The 27,633-nt window shown below is 44.3% G+C and overlaps 1 protein-coding gene across 2 annotated transcripts in view; it reads right to left on the bottom strand.

Annotated features, from left to right (window-relative positions):
- Nucleotides 1-27,633, bottom strand: part of LOC137905265 (BAR/IMD domain-containing adapter protein 2-like) — a 44,401-nt gene that overhangs the window by 7,084 nt on the left and 9,684 nt on the right. For both annotated transcript variants that reach the window (XM_068749480.1, XM_068749481.1), the window contains exons 2-8: nucleotides 24,966-25,041; nucleotides 22,161-22,247; nucleotides 12,550-12,611; nucleotides 11,215-11,286; nucleotides 9,767-9,904; nucleotides 2,677-2,829; nucleotides 856-1,095 (exon numbers count right to left, since the gene is read on the bottom strand). In XM_068749480.1, coding sequence (XP_068605581.1) covers nucleotides 856-1,095; nucleotides 2,677-2,829; nucleotides 9,767-9,904; nucleotides 11,215-11,286; nucleotides 12,550-12,611; nucleotides 22,161-22,247; nucleotides 24,966-25,041 — 828 coding nt within the window. The remainder of the gene's footprint in view (nucleotides 1-855; nucleotides 1,096-2,676; nucleotides 2,830-9,766; nucleotides 9,905-11,214; nucleotides 11,287-12,549; nucleotides 12,612-22,160; nucleotides 22,248-24,965; nucleotides 25,042-27,633) is intronic.

Genomic DNA, 27,633 nt, shown 5'->3' with positions numbered 1-27,633 from the left:
CGCTTGTACCCGCGATCTTGTTCTTTCGGTCACTACCCAAAGCTCGTGACCACAGGTGAGGGTAGGAGGACGAAGATCGACCGGTAAGTGGAGAGCTTTGCCTTTCGGCTCAGCTCCCTCTTCACCATGACGGATCTGTGCAGAGTCTGCATTACAGCAGATGCTGCACCGATCCGTCTGTCGATCTCCCGCTCCATCCTTCCCTCACTGATGAACAAGACCCTGAGGTACTTGAACTCCTCCACTCGGGGTAGGATCTTCTCCCAGACCTGGAGGTTACTCTCCACCCTTTTCCGGCTGAGAACCATGACCTCGGATTTAGAGGTGGCGATTCTCATCCCGGCCGCTTCACACGCAGCGGCGATCCGATCCAGATGAAGCCAACAGGAGCACGTCATCTGCAAAACGCAGCGACCCACTCCTGAGGCTAACAAGCCGGAACCCCTCAACGCCCTGGCTGCGCCTCGACATTCCGTCTGATCTTGTTCTCTATAAAAGGGCCCAATTCAGATGTTTAGGCAGAAATGAAGGCTCAGCTGTCAATCGTCTTTCACCCCTTTAGTAAAGCAACTTTTGCCAACTGAAATCAAACTCATCCAAAAAGCAACAACTGAACATTCATTAACTGTGATGTGAACTGCCTAACATTTTGGAAGCGTGAGCATTAATCAGCTCAAGCCCCATCTGATAAAGAATTACCCAGAGGGTAATCAAGCCGTTGATGTAATGCCACTCCAAATAAAAAGCACACAAAGTACTTGACGTTTCTTCAAAATAAATATAGAAACAAGATCACTTCCTATTGTCACTGGAAAAATAAGACAGTCAAAGCAAATGCATTCCTAAACTCACCGCTGGGTGGCCCAGGCCACCGCTCATGAAGACAGCCAGCTCTGGGGGGACAGGAAGAGGCTGAGCTCCAGGGATCGGGTCTGAGATAACCAGGTTGGATTTGGAGGTATGAAGGGGGCTTGTCCCGCCCAGGGCAGCAGAGCCCATCTGCTGGGCCAGGAGCATGGCCCTCTCTGGCAGCTTGTTGGGGTCTGAGCAAGCCTGCTGCCACACCGGTATCTTCTGGGTCAGAAGGTCTTTACCCTGGAAGAAGGAATGATAGATGAGAGAAGATGGATACTGATGTAGCTCCAGCATGACCAGGGGAAATAAAAAGCTCAGTTAAACCATAAACGGGTCCATCAAATCCGTACCGTGACACGCCACAAAATTTCTTCATAGAAATAAATACTTGTTACATTCAAACCGTTAAGTTCCTGCAACGGCGACTAAGCAGGAGAGATGCATTATATTCCTATGAGAAATAGACGAACCAGCCATGCATAGGGAAGTGCCCAGATCCATCTGAACTTCTCATTTCAGTAATAATCTGGACAGAAGATTTGAAAATGTTACATTAACACAAACTCTTTATAATAGTTTAGAATATAATAGTCTTTTAATAAACTGTTAAAATTCTCAGTTTGTTTCCACGCCATCCTTGACCACTGCCCTTTGCAAAGCAATATGATAATGTGCCGCGTGGATGAGGAAGCGGGACGGACCAACAACCAAGCTGCCCACATCAGCATCTCACAAGCTGTGGACGCGGCTGCTCTCCCCTACATACGGCTGTGCAGGAATGCATGCGTGCTACTTGTGGCCGACTTTACAGGACACACACAAACACGCATGCAGAAACAGATGCGGCTCGCTCCCCTTTGTGTGAGCTCTCACACGCAGACACGCATAAATCTTGCACACAAACGCACCCTCCGGTAGAGGGTGCGTCACTTTGCTGAAGATGAGCCTCTCTTCCCACGCACACCCCGGTTCTGATTAATGACTAGAATCCTGGTTGAAAACAAAGTCTTCCCCCAGCCACATCTTCATGCCAGCAGCTCACACCCCACCAGCAATCCCGGGAGACTGATGCACTCACTTACCCAAGAATTTCTCAGTCTCTGGTAATGGGTATGTTTCATGTTGGTAACAGAGACATGAACACAAACCCAGCATAAAACCATGTCTAACACCAGACTATTGACGCTCCATTACCTTTAATGGTGCAATACATGGGGATTGTCTACAGTCTTAATGAATTTTTAAAATGAAGACGCTCCTATGTGCGGTCAATGCCAATGTGACTTTGAAATATGCTCCTCCTGGCGTGCTCTTTTTTGGAGAAAAAAGGAAAATGGGCAATGCCATAGCATGAAGAGAAAGAACAGCTGACAACGTCGGGCCGTCCTCTCAGTGTCTCAGGGCAAACCGCTGAAGCCCACATTGCTCTGACTGTTGCACGTGATCCTTTCTGGTGAGCGTGAATGGGTGACTGGAAAAACTTGCAAGTAGAAGCGCGTTAGCATTTTCTGTAACTATCTCCTGGTTACGTCATTAACACGCATGTTCTCCAAAGGTTTTAATAGATTTTCAATTGACTTCAAACTATTTTCATGTTTGCGTTTCATTTTTCCACTTATAAGTGGGCAGATTAGAGGGGGGGGGGGGGTGGGTGAAACATGAATAAATGTATTAACCTTCAAAATAAGATGAGTTGTTGGGTTTATTTATTTTGGTCACTATTGCCAATCAAATTGAATCAAGCCACGCCCATATTTCAGATGAAGCTATAGCTATCAAGATTTATCGTCAATGTTGACATCAAGTGGTATCTGGACATACCTTCCCATGGTAGGCGCTGCCGTTCTTGGCCACAGCACACTGGCGGTCAACCAGGAAGCAGTACCTGCGGCGCTCCTCGGACAAAGCCGTCTTGTATCCTTCGGCGATGAAGGTGTCCAACTCGGTCTGCTTACTGCTGATGGTCTCCACAAACTGAAGGCAAACACACAACAGCATACTTTACCGAGTCCGAGTACAGAAATCATCACACAGAATGCGCTACAGGACGTGTAGCAGAACTAGAAAAGCAGTCAGAGCGCAGACCTCCTCCGAGCTGCTCATTCCCCTCATAATTAGTTTTACATCGTCCACATGGTGATCTGGATCATCATCATAACAAGGTTACACATTTTTCTTGGTATCTTTAAACACTAACCATGAAAAGTAAAAGTGAATCAGAGTTGTATTTCTCAATGATTTTTGAATCCATAAATGGAGTTTTCAATGTTCAAATATATATGTATATTTTTTCCTGACTCCATTCTGGATCCAGATAAGATTCGGTGGTGAGATAGAGGCCAAGACGAAAGCAGCTTGAAGCTAGTCGCACGATTCTGCGCTGTGTAAGTATTTTGAAGTGGATGACAAAAACCTGCAGATTGAGGTGCTGTTCATTTTATTTTAAATATTTGCATTTTATATTTCCTGTTGCACTAGTCCAAGTCAAAAGTGAAAAAAGTACTTTATTTATTTATTACGCCACAGAAGTGCTCAGTTTAAGAGTTAAATGTTGACATAAGATGATTAAAATAAAAAAATAAGGGACATCCTGGATCCGTTTCTTCACTCGTCATTACATTTTTAAAAATCTATTACAGAAGTATCGGATTGGGACTCTGTTCAAAATCAAATGACTCACACTCGGGGGCAAAACAAAACCTGAAATAACAAAACATCCCTAGAAATAACCACAGAATGATATTACCATCGCCTAAGTTCAAATGTGGCTAATACATGTAAATACGGTCCAATTAAGCAAACCAATCACAAAATTCACAGCTCCAGGGATCATGTCTGAATATTCTTTTTTTATTCCATCCAATTTTTGAGGCGATGTGGGCGCTTTAGTAAACCCATTTCAAACTTGCAGAAAAAGCAATCCTAACCATTTATGCTCCATCATTACGCTTCTACATTCAGAAATGCTAAAAGCAAGCTCTACATTATCCCTGGCCTGTGTTGTCATTTAAGATTCAGCCACGGGAGAGAAAAAGATCATCACGATCCAAAATGCTACCGCTGCTGCGGAGCGATTAATACTTCCTCAAATGGGTACATCGTCAAAAGTTTCTCTTTATATCCCACGAGGTCTGATTGAAAGACAAATAACGTTTTTTAAGTTGGAGCTCCTCCTCCCTGCGGCTAAACGTCTGGCTCCTGTGGTTCCGCCACGCAGTGCAGATGCATTTCATTAAGCAACCGGCGGAACACACAGCTTCCGCCCCGCCGACAGCCACAAGGTGGCTCAAAGCGACCGACAAACATTCAAGGGATGATGGCCTTTCGGATACGCTTTGGAAGGAATCCACCGACACCATTACACAAATCCACAGAGCCAAGTTGTAAAATCAAGACGGAGCGTGACCTTTATCTGCCCCCCCCTCCCTGTGCACCTTAAGCTGAAGCTAAGCATTTGGGGGAAACGGTTCAGTCAGTTTGAATTTCAGTTCTTGACAGTCGCAGCTTTGATTTAGAGAGCGGATCCTGAGCTCATGGAGGTGACGGGCCATCTCCTACCGTGAAGGCCGTGTGGCCTAATTCTCCTGTCAAGCATTCTCCACAGTAATCCGAGACAATGAGTGCCGAGGGAGGGAGGGAGGGAGGAGAGTCACCGTTACATCTGCGTGACCTGAGCCCTCGGGTTACATCATAGCTGGAGCGACTTGTTTGACAGAGGTTCTGGATAGAAAAGAAACCTGCTGGATGCCGATGCAGCAGCTTGAATTTACCCGGCCGCTGCACGTGCCTGCATCTCTATGAATAGATATTTCACTTTTCAATGTTATGACTCCACACTAAAGAACGCCCAAGGCTCATCCTGCATGTGGAAGGCATCCGTTCGGAACCCTGAACTTCCCGCCTCGACTGGCGGTCTTAGGAACAACTTGTGCCGTGAGAAGCAGTTCATCTAAATCAGTGGGCGTCCAAACTCTTCCATGGAGGGGCCGAGACACTCCAGGTTTCCTTTCCAACCATCTCTCCAGCAGCTGATCTCACTAATGTGCGCCTCCTCTCAAACTGAAGGAGGAGGTTGATAATTAAAATCACCTGCTTGAGAAACCGGCTGGAAGGAAAACCTGCAACGTCTCGGTCCTTTGTGGAACAGTTTGGACACCCCTGGTCTAAATTAAGCCCATCTCTTTCTAGGGTGCCTTGGTCCACTTGTGGCGAATTACATAATGAGCCAATTAGCATTTTTGGCATGGGCTTCACCCACCAATCAGATGTCACCGTGAGACTGTTTGAGGGTAGCAGAGAACAGGAAGAGACAGATGGAGAGAGAGAGGGAGAGCGATGGCGATCAATGAAATCTGGTTGCCAGCCATGTCTGCTGCGAGACTGTGCTCAGACGCACATTTACTTTTTAATGAAAAGGGGAGAGAACAAAGGCAACTTATTTGCTAAAGTAACAGAAGTGGTGGAGGAGGAGGACGAGGGTTGAGCTTCAACGTTTGCCTTTGCTTCCTCATCTTCCTCTAAAGAACTTCTGTCCATCCATACTTTAAAGCAAACACTAAGCTGCATTTGGAGACAAAGCCTTTCTGCATCTCTGGTGTGAATTTTCAGTTTTAGCGCAGTAGGTTTTTTTTTTTTTTGCAGCAGGAAAAATGCGATGACTTCTCACTCGCATGCAGAGCAGTGGTGACATGAACGGTGCAAGCGAGCAGACTGAAAATGAGAAAGGGAGATTGGATTTTCCTTTTCCATGCTAACCGACTGTACGATGCGATTCCGGGCCTCAGAGACGAGACGCTTCTCTCCACACCCAAACTGCAGAGTTACTTCAAAAATGTACGGAGACACCTTTAAACGGCTTTTGTTCATGGCATATTTGGGGAAAAGCAACAAAACTCATTCCTTGGGTGAGACAAATTCCAGTCCTTGAAATCACCTAAATCATATTTGTAATGTTGGGAATAAAGAAAATGAAAACAAAAAAACAAAAAAGTCACAACTAAAATACTTGATTGTTTTTTGCCGAAAAACAAAGCCATTTTGGAATTGAACTCTGCTCACTCCTGCTGCACATCGGCTTCTTTATCTCCGGCCATATTGTCGCCATGTGATCCAGGCGTACCCCGTACGTACACATTACCCATGATCGCATTTCCTCGGTCCTGCTACGGGAAGCATTACTATCATGCACACAAAAGAAGCTTTTTCTCTTTTAGCACATGGTTTTAAATCTATTTTGCATATTCAGCATTTACATTTGAATTCAAATTGCCTTTAAAAAAAAAATGACGCCGCACACTCACTAAAGAACTGTTGTAACGAATGTTTGTGGGATTCAGTCAAACTGGGATATTAGATTACATCTATACCGTCAATGCTATAATCTGGTATTACTTTAGTTACTTAGGTCGGGTTAGGGTTAGTTAAATTTTAAAAGCATGGCCTTACTCTTTCCATGTAATCGGTCACTACCCTACCATGCACAGTTTAAGGTTGTTGGGCTTTTCTGTTGCTTCGATTGTTGAAGTAAGTCCACCCCCCACCTTCATCCACAACGAGATGCTGAATAACACAGGGCGGATTAACTGCTGCTAATGAAATATAGCATTACGCTGTTCTAAAGATAAACTTTAAAGCTCTCTGCGATTCCCGGGCCATCTGTGGTCACTGTCAAGTAAACGTCCGATCAAAAATCAACCAGGCTTTTTTTTTTTTGCAGATCAGTTACAACATGACCCCTAAAACATTTACTGGAAAGAGATATTAGAGATGCTGTACACAAAACAGGGCTGCACAAAGTGCAAAATGAATACTTATTTCTGCATGAAAAAAATCACATTACCATGCAGTCCCTAATAGAAAATATTTGCATCAACATATTTTTACTCCCCAATTCCTGGACACAAATTAAAAATAGCCTTTTTTGGCAAAAGAGCGCTTGCATTTTTTAAATATATTTCTGACTAATAATCTGAAACAAGACACGCCTTCACGCTGCTGCTGACCAGATGCGGCTTCTTTTCGTACCGAAAGCCCATCGTGGGGCGACTAATCCAACAGTGGGGAACATGTAACAACAAGTCACTGGCTGAGTGAAGCAGCTCCATGCAAAGCAGTTCTGCCTGCGTACGCTGCAGACTTGGAGGCATCACAACACTTTTCCTCATTGTAGCTGTGACACGGTGGCACAAACGCGATACGAGGAAGAAGTCAGATCAATCCAGCACCGTCATACCTTCCCAGACAGGAAATGACAGATGTGTTCTGTGTATGTGAAACTTGTGTGCCCCCCCCCTCCCCTCCCCAATTACCACGGTACGGCGCAAAGTTTTCAAACCCAAAGCACCTTGTGAAACAATGGAACTCATAACAGCTTTGCAGAATCTGATTCTGACGTGGCCTCAGTTCACAGCAAGACACACTGAAGCTCAGCAATTATTCTGCAAGTCTTAACCTGCCAGAGGTTTTTGTTTCTCTCCCTCCGGGCGGTTCGACTTCCAGCGTCTGGTGAACTTCCTTACGTTGCACTGCTCCCTCTTTCTGCTGCGCCATTCCTCCTCGCTTTGACAGCAACACCGGCCACGTGATTGAGCCAATGAATGCCCACGGTTAAGGCCGTCAAAAGGGGCGTCATACACCTTTGCAGGAATAAAGCATTCGTACTCGGAAAAACCCACCGCTACCACTACCAACAAAGGAGGCGGGCGTGCGACAAAGTAAACGTGCAAAGATGATTTAATTCATTTAAGTTTAAACTGAAGGGTCATCGCTTCCCTCTGCAGGCAATCTGACGGACAGCGAGACCAAGGGTAAACCCCCACTCTGTCCCCTCAGAGGACGGCCTGACTGCTTGATGAGTCACTAGTTTGAAAGGCTGTAACATCAGCCGTCTGGCTTCCCCACGACTGAAATCGTCGCAAGAAGCATTTTATCAATGGACTACACAGCAATTACACAAGCATGCCTGTGCCATGTGACTTTAACACAGGCGTGGGCAAACTACGGCCCGAGGGCCATACTTGGCACATTGGGCTTTTTAATCCGGCCCTCTGACCTTGTCCAAATTATATCATTAAATTTATATCATTAAATGTTTATTAGAATTAAACATTCATTTCACCTTTTCCCCGTTTTATTATCTTCTTTTCTCTTCTGTGGATGTATGAGTGAGTGTTTGCTACCAGGGATTGTATGCAATTATAATCTCGTTGTACAAAGTACAATGCGAATAAAAGATTTATATTTCTATTTCTAATGCTACCTTTAAAAGGCCAAATCCTTTCATGCAATGGCTTTTGCATGTCATTTATATTAGTTCACACAAACACTCCATCCATCTGTTCCTGGCCCGGGCCCCTCTGTCAAATTTTAGAAACCATTGTGGCCCGCAAGTCAAAAAGTTTGCCTGCCCCTGCTTTAGCACCTTTACAGTACGTTTCACCTACAGTATTGTTTGACTCCTGACTAAAAAACAGAGAAAAGTCAAGATATAAACATATTCCAATTAAAATCGGTTGAATTAAAGAGTTCCTGTAAATAAAGGCTTTCTGCTGTGAGAATTTAATTTGAAATATCCAGCATTGAAATATAGAACAATATTACAAATCCTATCCGTCCCTCTTTGGACAATTGAGTCAGCTGATGACCCTTGACTCGTTCAGTTAAAACACTACCCGTAGCCCCGTACCAAAACGCTCTTTTTCCGTGCAACCAATTGGAGCCGGTTACTCCGCCGAGGAGGCTATGAAATCGCCGCCGCCTGTTTGTCTATCCGTCCGTTAGCAAGATAAATCAAAACATTCTTGGCAGATGTGGATGACATTTTCAGGAAATGATGGGATTATTACCAGGAACAGATGATTACATTTTGGTGATGATCCAGAAGAGATCCCGGATTCTGAATCACTTAAATGTTCTGGAGCATTGCAGTCAACGGAGCTTAAAAAATGTCAAACCCTAACCCCAAATTTCAATTTTAAATCCAGTTATGAGGGGAATGAGCTGCTCGGCGGCTCTCTGAGTGCTTCTCTAGTTACCGTAATTCTCGGTGTACAAGCCGCTACTTTTTTCCAATATTTTGAACCTTGCGGTTTATGCAACGACGCGGCAAATTTACGTATATTTTCCCACTTTCTTTACGAGCCGTGTTTCGTTAAAGACTATTTATTTTCGTTACAAAATTAACGCCCGCCCGCCCGGAGGGAAAGCCCCGCTTGCGCGTAGCTGGGGAGATCTGCGAGAAGGGCCCGGAGCTCGTCCAGAGTCGCCGCCGCTGGACCGCCGTACCCGGTCCCCGCCGCCTGTCCGCCATCCGCTACGCGGCGTCGGACGCGCCGCGTAGCGGGGAAGGAACCCACCCCCTCGACCTCCCGGGCGTCCCCACCCCTGCCGCACCGCGCTCCCGCGGACGGAGGATGAGGGGCACGGGGGCAAGGGGGACGGGGACACCCCGCCAGGCGGGCGCGCGCGCGCCGCGCAGCCTCCGACGGGCGGAGAGGGGAGGGCGACGGGGCGACTGCTCCCCCAGCCGCGGCTCGAGCCCAGCCCCGCTTCGCACCCCAGCCCGACCGACCCAGCCCTTAGAGCCAATCCTTATCCCGAAGTTACGGATCTGATTTGCCGACTTCCCTTATTCTAACATGCCAGAGGCTGTTCACCTTGGAGACCTGCTGCGGATATCGTTACGAGCCGTGTTCCGTTAAATATCATTTGTCTCAATGCACTTGCGGCTTACGAATATGTGCGGCTTATTTTAGTACAAAATATATATATTTTTTAATTCAGTGGGTGCGGCTTTTTCACAGGTGCGCATAATAGTTCAGCAATTACGGTACTTTGTGTATATGACAATTTAAGGTCATATTTATTGTAACACATAAAATGATGTGGTGTCGTGATCCTGAGAGAAGCTCACCTGCATCTCCTTGTCTCCGTACTTGGAGGGGTTCTTGCTGCCCTGGCTCTTCCGGCGCAGCTTCTTCAGCTCAGCCTGGCACTTCTCCAGACTCTCCCCTTTGCTCTTGTGTTCTGTCTGGTATTTCTTCAGGGCAGCCTATGTGAGGCAAGGAGCAAATCAGAAATTACAAAGTTGGCTGAAAGACGGCAGTTTACGGACGGCTCAACTCTGCTGCGGAGGAAATTTGCATGATTCTTCCAAGCAATTGCTATTATTTGTCTACCCGGTTAGATTTTTTGGAACAATGCAGCTCATAATTGCGTTTTGCTCACCCTGATGTGGATTAATCATCCATCCTCAGGATGATGTCTAGTTGATTTCCTTTTTTTTTTTTTTTCCCTGTTTGGCATAAATCCGCCAACAGCATGAAAGTGATTTAATTGATCAGATGTGCATATTTAATTATTTATCTGATGGTACATAAGAACTCCATTGCTGTATTAACTGTGCATGCGGTAAACTACACGGACAGAGGATAGCTGACACGTTATTGGAAGAGACAGAGCAGAGGTACTCCTCTTCATCGGAACCAGACTGGATACCAAATATATATTATATATCATTTATAATCAAATAGATGGATTATAAGTAGGAGTAATGGAACCGATGTCCTTTACAGGTTTTCTTTCCAAAAATGCTCATCTTTCTTACCAATATAGATTCCTGTTGTTTTATTTCTTTAGTTTAGACCTCGGCACAACAACTGAACTGTTAAAAAAAATAAAAAATAAAACCCTGGTGATGAGACAAGCGAGACCGAGGAAGAGAGAAGCACACACACACACACACACACTACTTCAGTCTTACAACGGCAAGATTTTCTTTGAGTCTGCTTGAACTCAAAATTTCTGATGATTAATTCACAAACGCCGGGGCAAAGAGAGTTCCATTTATCGCTGCGGCGGATCTTTGGGCGATTCATTAAAAGCAACGAGTGTTAAAGCGGCAAGGTTACGCCTGAAATGGTTGACGCATCTGAACGCAGGATGAAACAGTTCCATCTCAGTCACGAGTGAAATATTTTGTTAAGTAGTAAAAGAAGGATGCGCTCACTTTTAAAATTAACATGACAGATATCCAACTTTCCTGTCAAGTAAAACCCGTTTTAATTCTGTGTGCATTTAGTTTACGTGCAACTCCAGCATCTCTGAGCTGAAGCATCATCTGTCCATCCACACAACAGCGTCACCATTATGTCATTCTCCAAAACAACGTACAGCTAAACACCGAGGGGTTTAGACCTGAAATGTCCCCCCAAAGCCTCTTTTCTCGCCGATGCTTCCCTCTAATTGGATCAGTCTTTGATTCAGAAGACAATGCAGGCGTCACACACACCTGAGCTTCACGCAGCCGACGTACGTATACGGACTTACAGGAAAGGGAGAACGGGCCAATCAGATACTCACGGTCAGATAACGAGCATCCAGCTCCACCTTCTTCTCCAGCTCCGAGAGCAGCTCGTTGTGGAAAGACTTCAGCTGTAGCGAAAGCATAAAGATAGTTCTTAATCAGAGCCGACAGGATCATTACATAGAACTCAAGGTCGGAGCCAAAGACACGGCACACAATGGACAATGATCCAAACGCGTGTTGTGCTCATTTACTGAGTTAGAGAGTAAATGTTTGTCCAACAGGCCTGTGAAGCCTGCTTTGTAAATCTCTGTGGTCACAGCCTGTGCCGTCGGAGCCAACACAGCGCCGTTGGAAACCATCTGCAGCCGACAGATTAGAAAACCACCTGCCTGCCCAAACAGAACAAAATGGTTCAATCCCGGCTCCACGCTAATGGTTGATGATGTCATATATCAGGTGTGTCAATTCCCTTTTTTTTTACTCTTTCATAATTTTAGCCAGGTTCACACTGCAGTTAATTTGCCATTGTTATAGTGGTTCATTTCTGATGCAGGCTTTCGTTGCTTGCGTTGGTTGCTGTGGTAACAGTCTTACACTGACAGTCTATCAGCTTGTTATGCTGCAAGAAAAAAAGCAAAAAAAGAGAGAAAAAAACAGGTTTGATTGAAGCAAATTTCCCATTTGTATAATAAAATCCTGAACTCACGCATCTGATAAGACACAAATGTGAATGAGCTCAGGGGGGACCAGAACAGCTACACTGGTTTTGGCCTGCATTTGTCTGTTTGTTTGTTTGGGTTGGGGAATTTTCCCCGATATAATCTTAAAAGCAAAAAGCAATTCTGGATTTTCATTGTCGACAGATGGAAATGCTTTTTACAGAAAGAATATTGAGTTGAGAGTTCTGATAGACTTGGACTTAACTGGGATATAAATATGAACCTACTCCTTTAAGGGCAGCACACTCTAGATTCAGGTGTTCTTCACTAATCAATTCAATATTGAGCGATTCTCCATTATCCAGAATGCTATACCCTTCAATCAAGTTGCCTCATTTATCCAGCCACCTCCTGCGTTTGGATTCATATGAGCTCAGCATGTCTCTTCATTCAATACGAGATTCTGCTTATTTAATTACCACACAGTCCCTGTACTTTCCATAGGGACAAATCTGTGTCACCGCCCGCATATTTGTTGTTGGGTATTAAGCTGCTTAACAGCAATGCGTTATTGCTGCAATAACTCATTGCTGCATATAAACTATTGTATAAAAATCACCAACACACAACTTAGAATGGAGCCAAACTTTTATAGAGAGCCGTAGTGTTGAAACACACAGCTTTAAAAAATAAATTTAAAACAAAATCCTCCGAGCCCAGAATACCAACCATCTCCTCTAGCTGCACTTGGATCTGTCTGTGGACCTCAGCCATCTGGAACAGCACATCCCCTGCACAAAGAGAAGGAGGGAGACAGGAGAATGCACATGAAGAATATTCAACAGCTCACGCATTCCTGGAGCAGAGAAACAGAGGAGGCTGTTGAAAACGAGGCAAGAGCGACAAATGGAGAAATCCCAACATGCAAAGCTCATGCAGCGTTTCGAGGCACATGGAAATACAGGAATACAAAATGACTCGTAACCAGGACGATGAAGACATGACAGAAAATGTAAAAAAGAAAAATCAAATGAAAACAAGTGATGACAAGTATAGACAAATGACAAAACGCTGATCTCTGGCAGAAATCACTGCTCTTTATATTTTGGATCGATCGTGACAATCAGGCAATGTAATTTCAAGAACAGCAAAAAACAAACAAACCACAAACTCAATGGACGACAACGTTTTGACCAAAAAAAAGAAAAAATAAGCAAAAAAGCAAACACGATTTTCTTTAAAGGGAAGTAATAAAGGTAATAATAAAGATAGGCATGCAGCTTATGAGAGCTCTGTTCATATACCTACAGGCTGCCTCTTCTGAATATGCAGTGCATTGTCAAGAAAAGGAACACAAAGAGCCACATTGAGCAGAGGACACACACACACACACACACACAGAGAGACCTGATGGACAGACAACACGAGATCTGCATGTACAGAAAAATGACACACTTCCAAAGCGTCTTAGCTCGGCATACTTCTGTTGGTACGGTGAGACTATTCTATCTGTTGCTGAGTGCTAACGAATAAAAATTGTAGTGCTAATGGCTAAATATCAACGGTTGGTTATTCAGGAAATTCCTTCAAAACTTTTATATTGATTTTAGTGAGGAGAATTACTATCAGAGCGGGGCGATTCATCAAAACAGGATCAAAACAGATGTGTAATGAACACCTCGGGTCAATTTACTTGATTAATTCTTTCACCAATGCTGGCTTTGGTGACATCAGCGGTCATGGGTCTCTCTGGGATCTCTGAAGACAACAGCTTTTATAGTTTTGGCCGCTTTACAGTACAGGCCTTACCCTTGCCAGAAAATTATGCCGCAATTCTAAATAGATATTTAAATTATACATTTTTATTCATCAATTGTAAATAACTGTAAATAACAAAATTGAAAGAAAAACTAAAACAAATTTTATTTGCAAAGTCATTTAATCCTTGATTCCAAGTTCTATTTGCTCACAACTTCATTGTAGACAGTTATGAACCCATAATACAATGTTGGTCATCACAAATGTGTAATAAATTATACTTGGTGCAACATTTCCATTAAATACTAAACTACAGACGAGCGTATAATAATAAATAATAAAGACTAATAAAGACTGCGAGCAACCTGCACACCGACGGGAGCAGAGAGGCAGGCCAGAGAATCCCCTCACTTCCCAGCAGGCTCGCTAAGCAGCTTACAGATGCTCATCCCTGATCACAGTCCTTCAAGGCTTTGAGACCCTGGCACTCCATTAGCAGCTCCAACTAGCCAGATCAATTAACAAATGAGCAATTAACACCCCCGCCCCCACCACACACACACACACACACACACACACACACCACACACAGTAAACTGGCGGTAAGACAGGCGTGTTTGCAGCAAGTCAGAAAGGTAAATAATGAATGAATCTGCAAGATCTTTCTTCGTCTTGCAGTCTCATTACAATAAATGCACAATGTCAGAGCAGTGGGAAGAGAGAGCGAGAGAGAGAAAATCACACGTTGGAAATGCAAATAGTTTCCATGGCAACTTCAATATCACACAACAACCATAACAGAAAATCTTTGGGGGGGGGGGGGGTAGGGAAATCTTCATTGCAGTGATGCTTTCAAGCAAAAATGAATACACATATAAAAAAAATAAAAATAAAATGACAGTACAGTGTGAAGTAGACAATTCTGATGGGTTGCAGATGATTATCATTTTGTAGAAGAGCTCTTTGGCTGTGAGACTAAGAAAGAGTTGCCAAGCTGACAAGGATATCCGCATAGCAGCTCACGCCATGGCAGCCGGCCCGATATCCATAGTGATAGAAGCACACGAGCACACAGCAGTGTTTGCGCTTCGACACAGATATACAGTAAATGAACCCTCGAACAACCCTCCCCTGCGTTGCAGCCTGAGAGAAACAACAGCTCCTCTGTGGGGAGGGGAGCTCAGGTTGATCTGCAGCTCTGCAACACGCAGGCCACCCGCCTGGTAACTTAAAACACAGGGACGGACACAGGGATGCATGACGGGGTTGCACATGAGCAACCCCCCCAAGTATGACTTCATCGGAGCGTGTAGCTGTATCGACTGTGTAGCTGTATCGACTGCTTGTATAACAGAAGCGACGTTCCACCCACGCAGGTAGAGATGAAGAAAACGGAATGAAAGATTCAACAAAAAACAAAAAGACTAGGTTTTATTTTTCAATAGTGGAAGTTTGCAGCGCTGAACGGAGAGAACAAGAGAGACAGAGGGAGGAGAGAGGAATGGAGGTGGATGGAGAGACACTGAATCACTGATGAAGGTCAATCTGGATTCACTACGGGTTGTCATGGAAGCAGGATAATGCTGGAGTCGTTTCCATGGGAGAAGTTGCAGCTGCGATGGCGTTTGTGCAAAACATCTCCACTCGTACTACAAGCCAACTCTGAATCAGCATTTACACCTGGGGAGTGAGTGTGTGTGTGTGTGTGTGTGTGTGTGTGTGTTTGTGCGTGTGCCTACTCTCTAACATGCACAGTAAACAAGGGGAATAACGCAGCAGTGAGGAAATGCGTGAGCCGTAGATAATAGCTGATATTTTGGGTGGTCACACAGGATGTTTAGATTTCATCCAGCCCACCTCACACACTCGTTTTTTTTTGTCGGACTGCGTGGGAGGAAACCAAGGGTGCACGGTATGTGACAAGTTAAAAATAAGTAAGCCGTCACAACCTCCTAACCTAATATAAGTTTGCCAGCATTTGGTGTCAGGCATTTAGGTCATGAAGAGGGGACAAATGAAGGCTGCGGGGCGCAGTGCATTTACAAAATAACGGACTCATGACGGAGGCTGTGCTTTGCACGGCGGGAGAGACCACATGTAGCCAATCCAAAGAGGCAAAATCACCTACAGTAGATGGTTTTATTCCATAATAAAAACACAACTCGTAACAATTTCCAAAGTGCTTAAAGGTTAGCATTTAGCTATGCTACTATAGGTTTATATTGATTACTTCCCAGGACTACCTCTCTCCTCCAGACACATTTTTCTTCTTTCGGCTTGTCCCGTGAGGGGTCGCCACAACAACCCAACCTTCCCCACTACACCCCGTCCTTTGCATCGTCCTCCCCAACACCAGCCACTCTCATGTCCTCCCTCACTACGTCCATGTATCTTCTCCTGGGTCGACCTCTAACCCTGTTCCCTGGCATTCTACCGATATAGTCCCCGTCTCTCCTCTGGACATGTCCAAACCATCGAAGCCTCTCTGACCTTGTCTCCAAAACTTCTAACCTTCACTGTCCCTCTTATTGTCTTATTTCTAATCCTATCCAACATGGTCACTCCCAAGGAGAACCTCAGCGTCTTCATCTCCGCCACTTCTAGCTCCGCCTCCTGTCTTTTCCTCAGAGCCACTGTCTCTAAGCCGTCCATCATGGCTGTCCTCACCACTGTCCTGTAGACCTTTCCCTTCATCCTCGCTGACACTCTCCTATCACAGAGCACATCTGATACTTTCCTCCACCCATTCCAGCCTGCCTGCGCACGATTCTTCACTTCCTTTCCACATTCTCCATCACTTGACCCTCGGTCCCTGAGGTCCTCTACCTTCTTTACGTCCATCCATCCCTACACATTCATGTCTCACTAATTCATGTTACTAACTTGACTTCTTCCCCGAGTCTTTGTGACTGCAAGGATTATTGTCAAAATTCACTGACATCATCATCACCCTCATTATAATCATTACTATTATTATGATCATCATTACTATTATCATTGTCATTCCTGCAGCAGATAGAAAGATGACTGCTTGTCTTTTTTGTATTTAAATATCTGTTACTGTCTTTGCAGTTGGATCCGTCAGTGTCCCTGTTCTTCAGTCCCCCCCCCCCCCCCGCTATCTTTCTCAGGAAAGATTGCTGGGTTTCTGTTGAATAGAGTCGGTCTAGACCTGTGATTTTTTTATGGAAAGTGCCTTGAGATAAACGTGTTTATTTGGTGCTATATAAATTAGAATAACTTGAAAAACGTTAGTAAATCAAGGATAGAGACGATAGTTCAAAAAAGGCCGAAGCCTACTGGGAGTTACAGTTCATGCAGCATATTGGGATGTGGAATACGTCTTGCTTCTTTCTGTGGACCTTCCAGGTGTTCGAAGAATGAAATGAAATGCATGAGGGGGAGAAAAGGCCAATATTAAAGAGAAGCAGATTTTGCTTTTAGGGAAATCAGGCAGACAGTAGGTGCAAAGAGTCGAGTTTCTATCCCTGTGGAACACCTACAGACACCTAAACAAAAGAGAATGTTGTTTCAGCCTTCACAATAGCACGGTTTCCTCCAAAGCAGTGCAGCAGCAGCTCGAGTCGTGGCACTAAGACAAAAGGGCAGTCATGCAGCTACCTGTTGGAGGTACGGAAAGTCAAGGAGAGGCCAAACTGAGTCTTTTGTCATTTGACGCAAGCCGGTTAGGCCAAAGCAACAAGAGAAACAAGAGAAAGGGGTGCAACTCATGTCTGACAGGTTATATTGAAAGTTTGCATCTTGCCCAATCTGGACAGACAAACTCTAAAAATATAGTAAATGCTTATGCATGCATTTTTACATGCAGAACAAGACTAGATTATCCAAAAATGTGGACATATTGGTTTAACTCCAAACACATTTTCACATTCATTGCTGCGGAACTTTGCATTGTTGCATCACCAGTGCAGAAAATGCGCCATTCATTCTCATGCGCGTCCGCTGGAGTGCAAGTGTGAACATCGTCCGTGCAGCTTTGTCCATCTCTGTCACAGCTGTAAATTCAAGCTCACCAGCATATGTCGCTGCCACGAACAAACGAAGGGCAATGTGATGCGTAATAAAGAGCGTGGGGGGGGGCACTGGTTTCCCATCATGCAGCACATGTCTCAGAAATAGAGCAGGGGAAGGAAGGGACCCCTGGGATGGTGGTACAGCGCTAAGAAAAGAGCTCTTCTGCTCTCATTTAAACCGGGACAGGTGGTGGCGGAGGAGAGACTAACGGCAGAGAGACAGTCGGGCAACAGACAGAGAGAGAGCACTGTACTGGATCTATGTACTTGAGGGTGATCGTTCACACACAGCACGTCAAAGTCAACCCCGCCTCTGACCTAATGGATATTTAGCATTTTAGATGTTGCCCATTTATCATCACAAATTTAAGGCTCGTGCCCCCCCGCAAGCATTAACCTAAAAAAAAAAGACAGTTAAGCTCATCAGTTTGCAGCCTCGCTTTCCCTGAGAGACCACTGTCAAGTAATTTCTGGAAGGATTTCTTTCCTACTGCCCCCCCCCCCCCACAAGCAGCCTAACCAATACAACATTGACTGCAGTTAAATATGACCCCCCTCCCTGTTAACGCCTGTAATTTCCCAAAAGGCATAAACACAGCAATTAGTGAAGGGTTATAGATGATGGTAAGAGGCCAGATATAGATATTTGACATCCTGGAGAGGAAGCGCTTTCCACCCCTGGTCAAGCCTGTAATTAATCAAATGGCTCAACGGGGATTGCTTTTCTTTTTTTTTTTATTAAAGGAGAGGAATGGATGAAGACGTCCACAGAAAACATGAAACACGGCACATCAGGTCTGTGCTTGCGCGCAATTGCTGAGAGTATGGTCGATTTCCACAGCAATCGCTGCAAACTTACAGCAATAAAAATAACAGCAGACAGCCAGCTAAGCACTTAGCAGCTCTCAACACCTGATGACATGAAAACCGAAGAAAGGCCGGCGGTCATATTAGCCCAAAACAGGCCCATGGCCGAAATCGCCACATCTATTCCCTTTATGGTGCGTAAGATGCTCTCATTTTAAGTGGGACCGCAATAATGCACGCCCACAAGTTTGTACGCTTTAAACAAAAGACAGTTACACATGCTGGTGATCATCCACTCAAATCAAAATTCACAGCGAGCTCACAGCCCTCACCCTGGACTCGAGTAGGTGGCTGCTGTTCCCTTTGCTGTAGCACAGAATTGAAGAAACTAGTGAGTCATACTGAATTGCCACGGAACCGGTTGGGTTGGGTTGGAGAAGAAAACTCGGGAGGAAGCTTGCATTCAGAACATAAAGATAAGGCCATTTAGTCAACTTTGGGAGAAGTACCTGTGCCGTTTTTAATTCTATGTTCTCATCAGCCTGCTCGGGGTGCGTTGGCTGCAAATAAAAGAAAAAGTGATTGCTAAAGTGTGTGTGTGTTTGAGGGTGGGGGGTGGGGGGGGGGGGGGTAACACTGGCTTACTGCCTGGACTTTGTTATAACAAACATGAGCAAGTGCTGAGAATGAGAATAAACTGAAAGGCTAGGAATTGTGAATTCATTCTCTATTTGGACCGGGGTCTGGAAGAAGGGAGACACAATGACCGAGCTGCTCAGTGAATGCATCGGACTCCGAAGTCACACGTCATATGAAAGGGTGAAAAGAAGAGGAGAATGGCGGAAAAAGAGGGAGAGAGGGGGGGGGTAGCTGTGTGCATGCACATGTGTGGGCGGCAAAGTGACAGGCGCTGGTTAGTCTGACCGGAGGAGGATATGTGGGCGGGAGGGAGTGTGTGTGTGGGAGGAGTGGGGCAAGTGGGAGAAAGAGACATATAGGGAAAGAGAGGGAGACTCGTTGGGCGGCGATAAACACAAGTGGATTAAAAGAGAGCTCCAACTGTATAAACACAAAGAGCTGACCGGAGATTTATGAACACAGTCGTGCAAGTATGAAAGGCATGAGCACATGCACACACACACACACACACACACACACACACACACACCAGGGTGGACCCCTGTGGGAACGCACAGTTCTCCACGGGAGGTGGTGCATGTTGCAGGACAAAAGACAGGACCATTTTTACAGGGCAATTCAAATCCCTGATTAAAGCATGCATGTCTGTTTGTGTGTAAAAGACATGAGGAGGAAACTGAGGAGGGCTGAAGAAAGATGAGAGCAGCTGCCGACGCTTAGGTGTGTAGGTGGTACCATTTGCAGCCCCGTCTCCCACTGAGCCTCAGTGGAGTTATCAGGCTTTAAAGAGCTCAAATTCATATGAACGCGTGAGCAAGTGGTAATATGGGGGGGAGGGGGGTACATCTCTTTAGGATAAACAACCCATCAGCGATTATCTTAATGCCATGATAATGACTGATGCGATTGTGAGTGGGGGGGGAAAGATTGGGTGCTCTGCTCTGGAGGACAATCAACAAGAAGCTAACACTAACGCCCACCTTCAGCGACCGAGAACAGAGTTTGTAGCAACTAATAAACTCCTCGTGATGCCTGTAGATATTTTGGAATCTTAAGGTGCTGCCTTCTCTTTATCCTGGAGCAAAAGGCGATCATATACGAGGAGAGGATGGAGGAGGCGGAGTCACAGCATCTCTATTCGGATTGGACTGGACAGAGAGCCTGAGGATTATCAACATGGTCCGTTTGACTCTGTACGGGACCGTAAAGACCAGAAGCTCGCAACTCTGACCGTAAATCATTCAGGAACTCTCAACTGATGTAATACATCTAAAAAGTGGCCTCATGTTCTCCGAAACTTGGATATTTCCTTTGGCAGCGACCTCGAGTCACTCCCTGTTTGCCCTGATAGCAAACGCAGATTTGAGGAATTCCTGCACTGGTTTTGCTTCTCAGACCCGATGCTCATTTATAAGATGAAAATAGCAATCGAGTCACCGTCTATAAAGAAAGATAAAATTAGGGCAAGATTGCTGAAAGATTTTTAGTTTATTTTTTTAAATGGGGTAGCAAAATAGACGTTGGTATATATAGGCTTAATTCAGTTTTAGGAGACGCCTGTGACCTATTCAAGTTCCCCTTTGTCCTCCAAACATGATATTTCTGTACGTCATCACTAGGTAAACAAGAAACTCTCGTTCGACCCCCCTGCCCCATGGTCCGGACAGAAGGTCACTGACCTCAAGGGTGGGGGGAGCAGGTGGCTGGGAAAACAAAAGCATCAATAATTTCTATGTCTTTTAACGGCCACACTGTACAGAGTATAGAAGAAATAGGCGTGCAGGAATAGACCAATACCCATCAGCCTGATCATCCAAGTTAATGTCTGGAGCTACATCACAAATGTGCAGGAGCCAGATATAAAGGGAGAAGATAACCCAGCGAATCAGTCATTTCATCCAGCAGATCTTCCTCCAGGCACGGCCTTGGAAATAGAACAGGATTTCAGGGCCGTCATGCACACAAATGTGGAATTCAAATGATACCCACACAAATGCACTATATATATATATATATATGTGCACGTGTGAATGGTTTTCAGAATTACCCAGCAGGCCACGTTTAACGAGCATCCCGTCTAGCATGGCGCCACAATGTTCTGTCCTACAAGGCAGCCCCCCCCCCCCGTAGATGCTTTTCTTTTTCACGAGTTTAGCTGAGGATGTCTGGTGTGGCGCATCAACGTGGAGATGCTGCTGCAAACTTTGGGATCGATGAGATACCTCACATACGAGGGAGGAGTGCAGGGGGGAGTGAAAGAGAGCGCAAGAGTGAGAGTGAGAGAGAGAGAGAGAGGCTCACTGAACAAAACATCCTCAGATCACTTTTATGTCAGTCCCAGTTGGGCTGGAGGAATCCCAAACTGGATCTCTACACCACTGCAATAAAAGCCCCCCCCCCCCCCCATATCAACGGATGCTTCAGAAGCAAAAATCAATGCAAAGGGAATCTCTTCAAGTAGGAAATGATTTCCACAAAGGGTTGGTGACTGCAAACACAGACACACTCTGCAACCATGTAGGAAACTACACACTCTGAGAGGACTGGCTGTCATTCCCTTTCATTATATGAACACACATGCAAGCGCATCGCATGCGACACTGCCTGGATGCATTCATCACACAGAATCAATACCATGCTGGAAACAATCCCAACATGAAATTAGCATCTCAGATGAAAAACATGTTACAGTCCATGCGCTCCCTCAGGAAACGATCCGCTACCCGCCTCACAGGCGACACATTCAACACCGACGTCTAATTCTATCTCTGATGACATCGCTCCCGCCACAAGGAGCCCCACGAATTGGAAAAAGTTACTTGCTCCAAGATATAATCTAACATTTAACTGCTTTTGGATTAAAATGGTTGAGTAAAAGTTCAAGTAATGAAGAAAAAAGAAAAACACCTCCTGTGCAAAGCAACATATTTGAATTTAAATGCATTCCCTGCGCAGGAAGCTGAAATCAGATGAAGAGTTTGTGCAGCAGAGTGTATAAAAAACCAATGCTTCGTTTCGACTGGAGGCCAGCGTGAGCGAAGACAGAAAGGAAATGTGTGATCGGCAACCAACAGAGGTCATCGGGTGCGTGTCGTCACTTACCCAAATCTTTGGATCCTTGACTCTCACTGGCCAGTTCTCCCATCCTGACCAGAGCATCAAAGTAGCCTTTGGCTGCAAATGTCACACCTAGAGATGGAAAGAAGTATAAAAAATAAATAAAACAGGATGGCTAAGTTGCATTAGATCCTTTATTTCATTTAAAGCACCTATATTGTAGTATGAAGAGACAGCAATCCAACAAAGTATTATCAAAATGTACAGAGCAAAAATATTTATTCCTTTCAGGAACAATCGGCCAGCATTTTATTATTATATGCAGATATGTGCATTTTAGAAAACGCATTACTGATTAATTATTGTGTGTTTTGTTTTAGTGTGGTGGAGTTTAAGTTACCGTGATCTACTTTAAATACTTTATTTACATGAAAAGGCACTATAGTTTTTTTTCATAATCAAAAAGGACAAAAGAATGTAGAAAAATTACATAAGAATAATATCTATATATACAATATACAATGTACTGTAAAGCACATTTGGAAAAGACAGACCACAATACCTGGCTAGTAATATTGACACCAGAAGATTGTTTTTTTCCCCACACATGTTTTTCAAGTAGCTTCTCACCATGAGAAAAACAAGGAGCGCTGTGTTTTCTACGTAATTAAGTCACATCTTCTTGCTGGCATTCAAAGAAGTAGATTGCAAAAAGGGAAATTATTTCCCAGACAGATATTCTGTGCTCAACAGGGAAGCCACAAAAGCGACAAAATGGGTTTTGGTTGCATTTCATTCCTGGATTTGCATTAAAATGAGAAAACAAAGTTGCTTTATGTTCCCCAAACAAATTATGTCTAATATTTTCAGGTTGCTTTTGCACAAAGCTTTATTTCCCTCCACTCTGGAGTCGCGTAGTTCATGTTAGTCTGAAGACAACGACTTCTGCATTTGTGCATGTCCCTAGCCTTTCTAGGGTAGGAAGTGTACAACACATTTAGTGCTAAATCAACTTTTCCTGGTGTTCGACTATGTTGGGGGGGTTTTCTTTAATAAGCAACCAAACGGGGCAATAAAATCCGATATTGCACCATGTGGTTTATTATTATTATTTTCTTGCCGTGTTCAATCTTGGATCTCGATTTTCCTGATGAATGGAGTAACGGAGAGTACTTACAATATCACTTTTTAAAAAGTGCACCTGTAAAAACAGACTAGGATTGATTGCTGGATTATCCTGTACTCATGTACAGTATAACGCTTCAACCTCCTGCCCTGTCCCTTTCAAGATTCTAGTGATCTTGACAGAAGGGTTCAGCATTTCCTTATAGCATTGAAGAAGAAGAATGCAACTCTTGCTACCTTTATAACCTTCTACCATGTATAATCGTGAATCTCTCTCTTATCTAGTCAACAAGGGTTCACAAGGCCGACGTTAACGTGCCAAACATCGTGCAAATTGTTCCATCTTTGTTTGTTTTGGAAGCAAATCAACAATCTGCCATGTGACAAATGGTCTCCTGTGTCTCCAGACAGCTGCCAGTAAGAGATTTATAACAATAGTCTAGCCAGGACAAACCAATTCACCGTACAGAGACATCGACCCCCCCCCCACCAACAAACAAAGTCTCCGAGGATGGACGCCTTGAGGCTTTGCGCCAACGATGAGGGGCATATGCTAATGCTAATTCCAATTACAGACCCGTCAAAGGAAGAAGCTGACATTCGTTCCCCACCTCCCAGTCTTTCTGAGGGAACACCTGAGGACAGTCTCTCCCAAGCATCACATCCCATTTATTCTCACTGCGTCAAATGAATATCCTGTGTGTGTGTGTGTGCGTGCGGCCGAGTAGATAAGATGGATCTATGGGATACCTTGCTTTTCTCTAATTAAATTTGGCGAGGGGCTCACAGAGACAGACGGCAGAGAGGATTACCAGATCTCTTTGTGCCGGGAAGAGGGGGAGGACAATTGGTTTGAGAAGGGCTCATTCAAGAGCCACTCGTCTATCACAAACCAACAACCCTTTTCCTGCACCTATGAGAGTCCTCATCCTGCCGGTTGGAAACGAATGTAACACATTCCAGGCCGTTAGTTGGCAGTTGGCATCTGTGTGCTAAAAACATGGAATGTGTCCATATCCTGGATCCAGCATGAAGCCCACTTTCGCATTTCTGGTGTTGAATGATTTTAGTGATTGCACCATATGGGTGGAAGTGTGTTGTCCGCCCCGCCCCTGCACATCACAGCGTCTTAGTCCCCACAGGTCGAGGCAATCCTGCAAAGCGGGTCTTTCATGGCTCAATGACTCACTACCAGTCTGTGCCTTACCTAAACCAACATGGGGGATTAGGAATTGTGTGCCAGGCAAAAGAGGTACAGTCTTTCTGTAGGCTACGAGCCCTAGCAATTTCTGCATTAGTTGGGTTTTGAGAGGAGAGGGGCATTTGTTGGAGTAGAGGGGCATTTCCAGAGAAGGTTTTGGGCTTTTGTTACCAAGGCCGAGAGCAATTGAAAAAATAAAACACTGTAGTCCATTGTGATTTTGCTGCTGCCACTGGACTATCCTTACCTCTGCTTCAGATAGGACCCCTTTTGTGTCTCTCTGAATACATGTCCCCTACAGTATACAAGCCATGCCAGAGACTGTGCACAACATGATAAGGGCCTATCCATTTGGCGATGGATAAATATTACTTTTTTTTTTTTAGTTAGACAAATGTTGGTAGATAAGTATAGAGAGAAAGAGGGAAAAAAGATAACTATACCAAGAGACTGCTGATCTGGCTTTGTGCCTGAACTTGCAGCGAAAAGAGAAAAGAAAGGGGAGGAGAAAAGAAAGGACTTACTGGCAAGGGCCTTCTCATAGTTCTTCCCCATGGCAACAAAGTTCCGTAAGCAGGGGTTGAACTGCTCCATGATGGTCTGAAATAGAAAACAGTGGGGTCAAAGGCATCGAGGCAAGACCACGCTGTTTGATTCATTCTCACTCACGTCTGCCTCACCAACGTTCAACGAAACTCCTTCAGCTTGCATAGAAAATCAGTGACAAAGTGTATGGATGCACCAATCGGTTGTCTTGAATTCTACTAAAAAGATTGTCCGCAGAGCGAGAAGTTGTCCAAAGTGGAATACGGCCGATAACTGACCAGGAAGTCCTACTGAGACTTAAAATCTTTTACAGGACTGCAGGTCAATCACACACACATTACAATGCAACAAATGCATGCTGTAGAAAACCCCATAATAAAACAGAAATTATCCATACAGAGTGGCCTCGAAGATCAAGCATGCACACATCTTCATCATCACATTCTTCACGAAGCACTTAAAAGTATCAGATGAAAACAAACAAATCTGACTCAGAGATTTCAATAAATGCATTTTATTTGAGAAAAAAAAGTTGCATTTTCAAAATTAGAAACAAAATGTTTTAATAGGAATCTCGCAAGTGAATGTGAGATATGTTTATAACACTTAAAGCACTCCAGTAACACCGTATATCCATTAACAACACACAGGATTGCTGTAGCTACAGCATCATGCTACACAGGCAGAGTCAGTGTAAAGGCAAGATAATGGATGAAGCCTGACAACCCCCACCATTGTTTCCTACACCTGCCCTTCCTCCCCCCTGTACACCTCCAGGGCTTCCTCCAATTAGCTGGTCCCCAGTCCGCTAGTTAGGAACAGCCAAGGGACAGACAGACAACCAGAACTCTGCAGCAGCAGCAGACCCAAATGCAAGGCTTCAATACTGCAGGAGCAAACCAAATAATCTATTTCTAGCCTGGGAGAATAATACAGCAAGGTGCCAACCTGAAACAACCCCGGCAGCTTGTCTGGAAAATCAGATGATAATCTCTTGCAGTCATACTTCAACCTGTTTTTGTTTACTTGCTGCTTCCTATTTTTTCAATTTTTAATGAGAGAAGTGTTGGATATGAGTGCATGAGAGCATGCAGTCCCTGTGGTGTGTGTTTATCCTGCCAAGGTTCAAAGTTCAAATGGCTTCAGTGCAGAATAACCCAGTAGAAATACCAATGAATCAGACTTAAACCACTGATACTCCCATTACTAACAGTAACTATTTTAACTACACTCAACTGGGATAAAAGTCAGTCCCAACCAACTACAAGTAGCTTTTCCTATGTTACATAATGTAACATGAAATATGTTCCCATTATACTAAAGTAGAATCATACATATGAAGTATAAACATTACATATAATGTTTATATGTGTATTAGAACATAGCTTATTTCAATGGCTGTAATCAATTATCTTCCTTATGGATTTATCTGCACTGCCTTGGTCTGACTCAGAGCCCATTCAATTTTGAGAGTGATCCGGATACCTCTGGATAAAAAAATAATCCAGATTTTCCCCATTTACTTATAATGGAGGCTTTTACAAAAAAAATAAAGAAAACAAAACGATAACAAAAAACATACCTTTGAAAATATGCATTCAATTCACTCAATCACAATAATCTCGAATCTTGAAAGGGGTCCAATATCATTCTGATCATAAAGTACATGCTCACGTCAACACGCACAAACACTCATAGTAAGAATATATGCACACAGAATCTCATTCTCGAAATGAAACTTGCAAACAGCCATCCACTCAATTGACAAGATTCTATTATATTTTGTTATGCCTATTTTGTTAGACACCTGTATTATTTCATATACACTGAGGCTGTATTATATGTTGGCTGATGATTATATTAATTATGATGCTTTACTGTTTTTAGCATCGCTACCATTATGATACGTTATGTTTTTTTATACAGGTATCTATGTACCATACCAACACTCTACAATGATGGAATGTTACCCGACAGTAAGGCCTCAGTTTTGTGTCAGAAAAGCATGAACAAACATGTTCCCATATCCGCACAGATGCCTGTTAAATTCCAGATGCCAACTGGGGCTAACCCTCAAGCGAAACGAACACATAGCAGCGTCTACAGCACGTCAGCCCCAAATTGCTCAGGAACAGTTCAGGTGCATGGGGGGAAAAAAACAAAAATAGAGTGCAAGTAAAATTGTTTGGTGATACACCACACCAAGAAGACGAGCACGAAGCAAACGCACATTCTAGTGTGAACACAAGGTCTTTAAAACAATATAGTGGGTTTCTGGATCTATTGCAAAACAGCATCCCCAATTCCAGCCATTGGTATGAAAGGCATCAACCGATTCTCGCCAATACGCGTCCGTAGAGAAACGAATTACCGAACAGAACTTGTGACAGAAAATTTTAACGTTTCTCAAACAAGGAGCCTATTTTTCCATGGAGTAAACACACAGCCGATAGCAGTTCACAGAGGACATTGTCTCAGCTTACTGTTGCTGCATGAACCTGTTCCAATGCTACCCGGGGAGAGAGTGCAACGCAAACCACGGCAACAGCTTACGTGTTCAAATCGGCTCCCTTTTCTTAGAAGGAACGTAATTGGGGAGAACCCAATCTGCAAACACAAAGCACTCGTATAAAACGGGATCCTCTC

Source organism: Brachionichthys hirsutus, chromosome 16 (assembly GCF_040956055.1).
Source record: "Brachionichthys hirsutus isolate HB-005 chromosome 16, CSIRO-AGI_Bhir_v1, whole genome shotgun sequence".
Taxonomy (NCBI): domain Eukaryota; kingdom Metazoa; phylum Chordata; class Actinopteri; order Lophiiformes; family Brachionichthyidae; genus Brachionichthys; species Brachionichthys hirsutus.
Note: the sequence above shows the minus strand (reverse complement) of the source record. Positions and strands in the feature narration are given on the sequence as shown.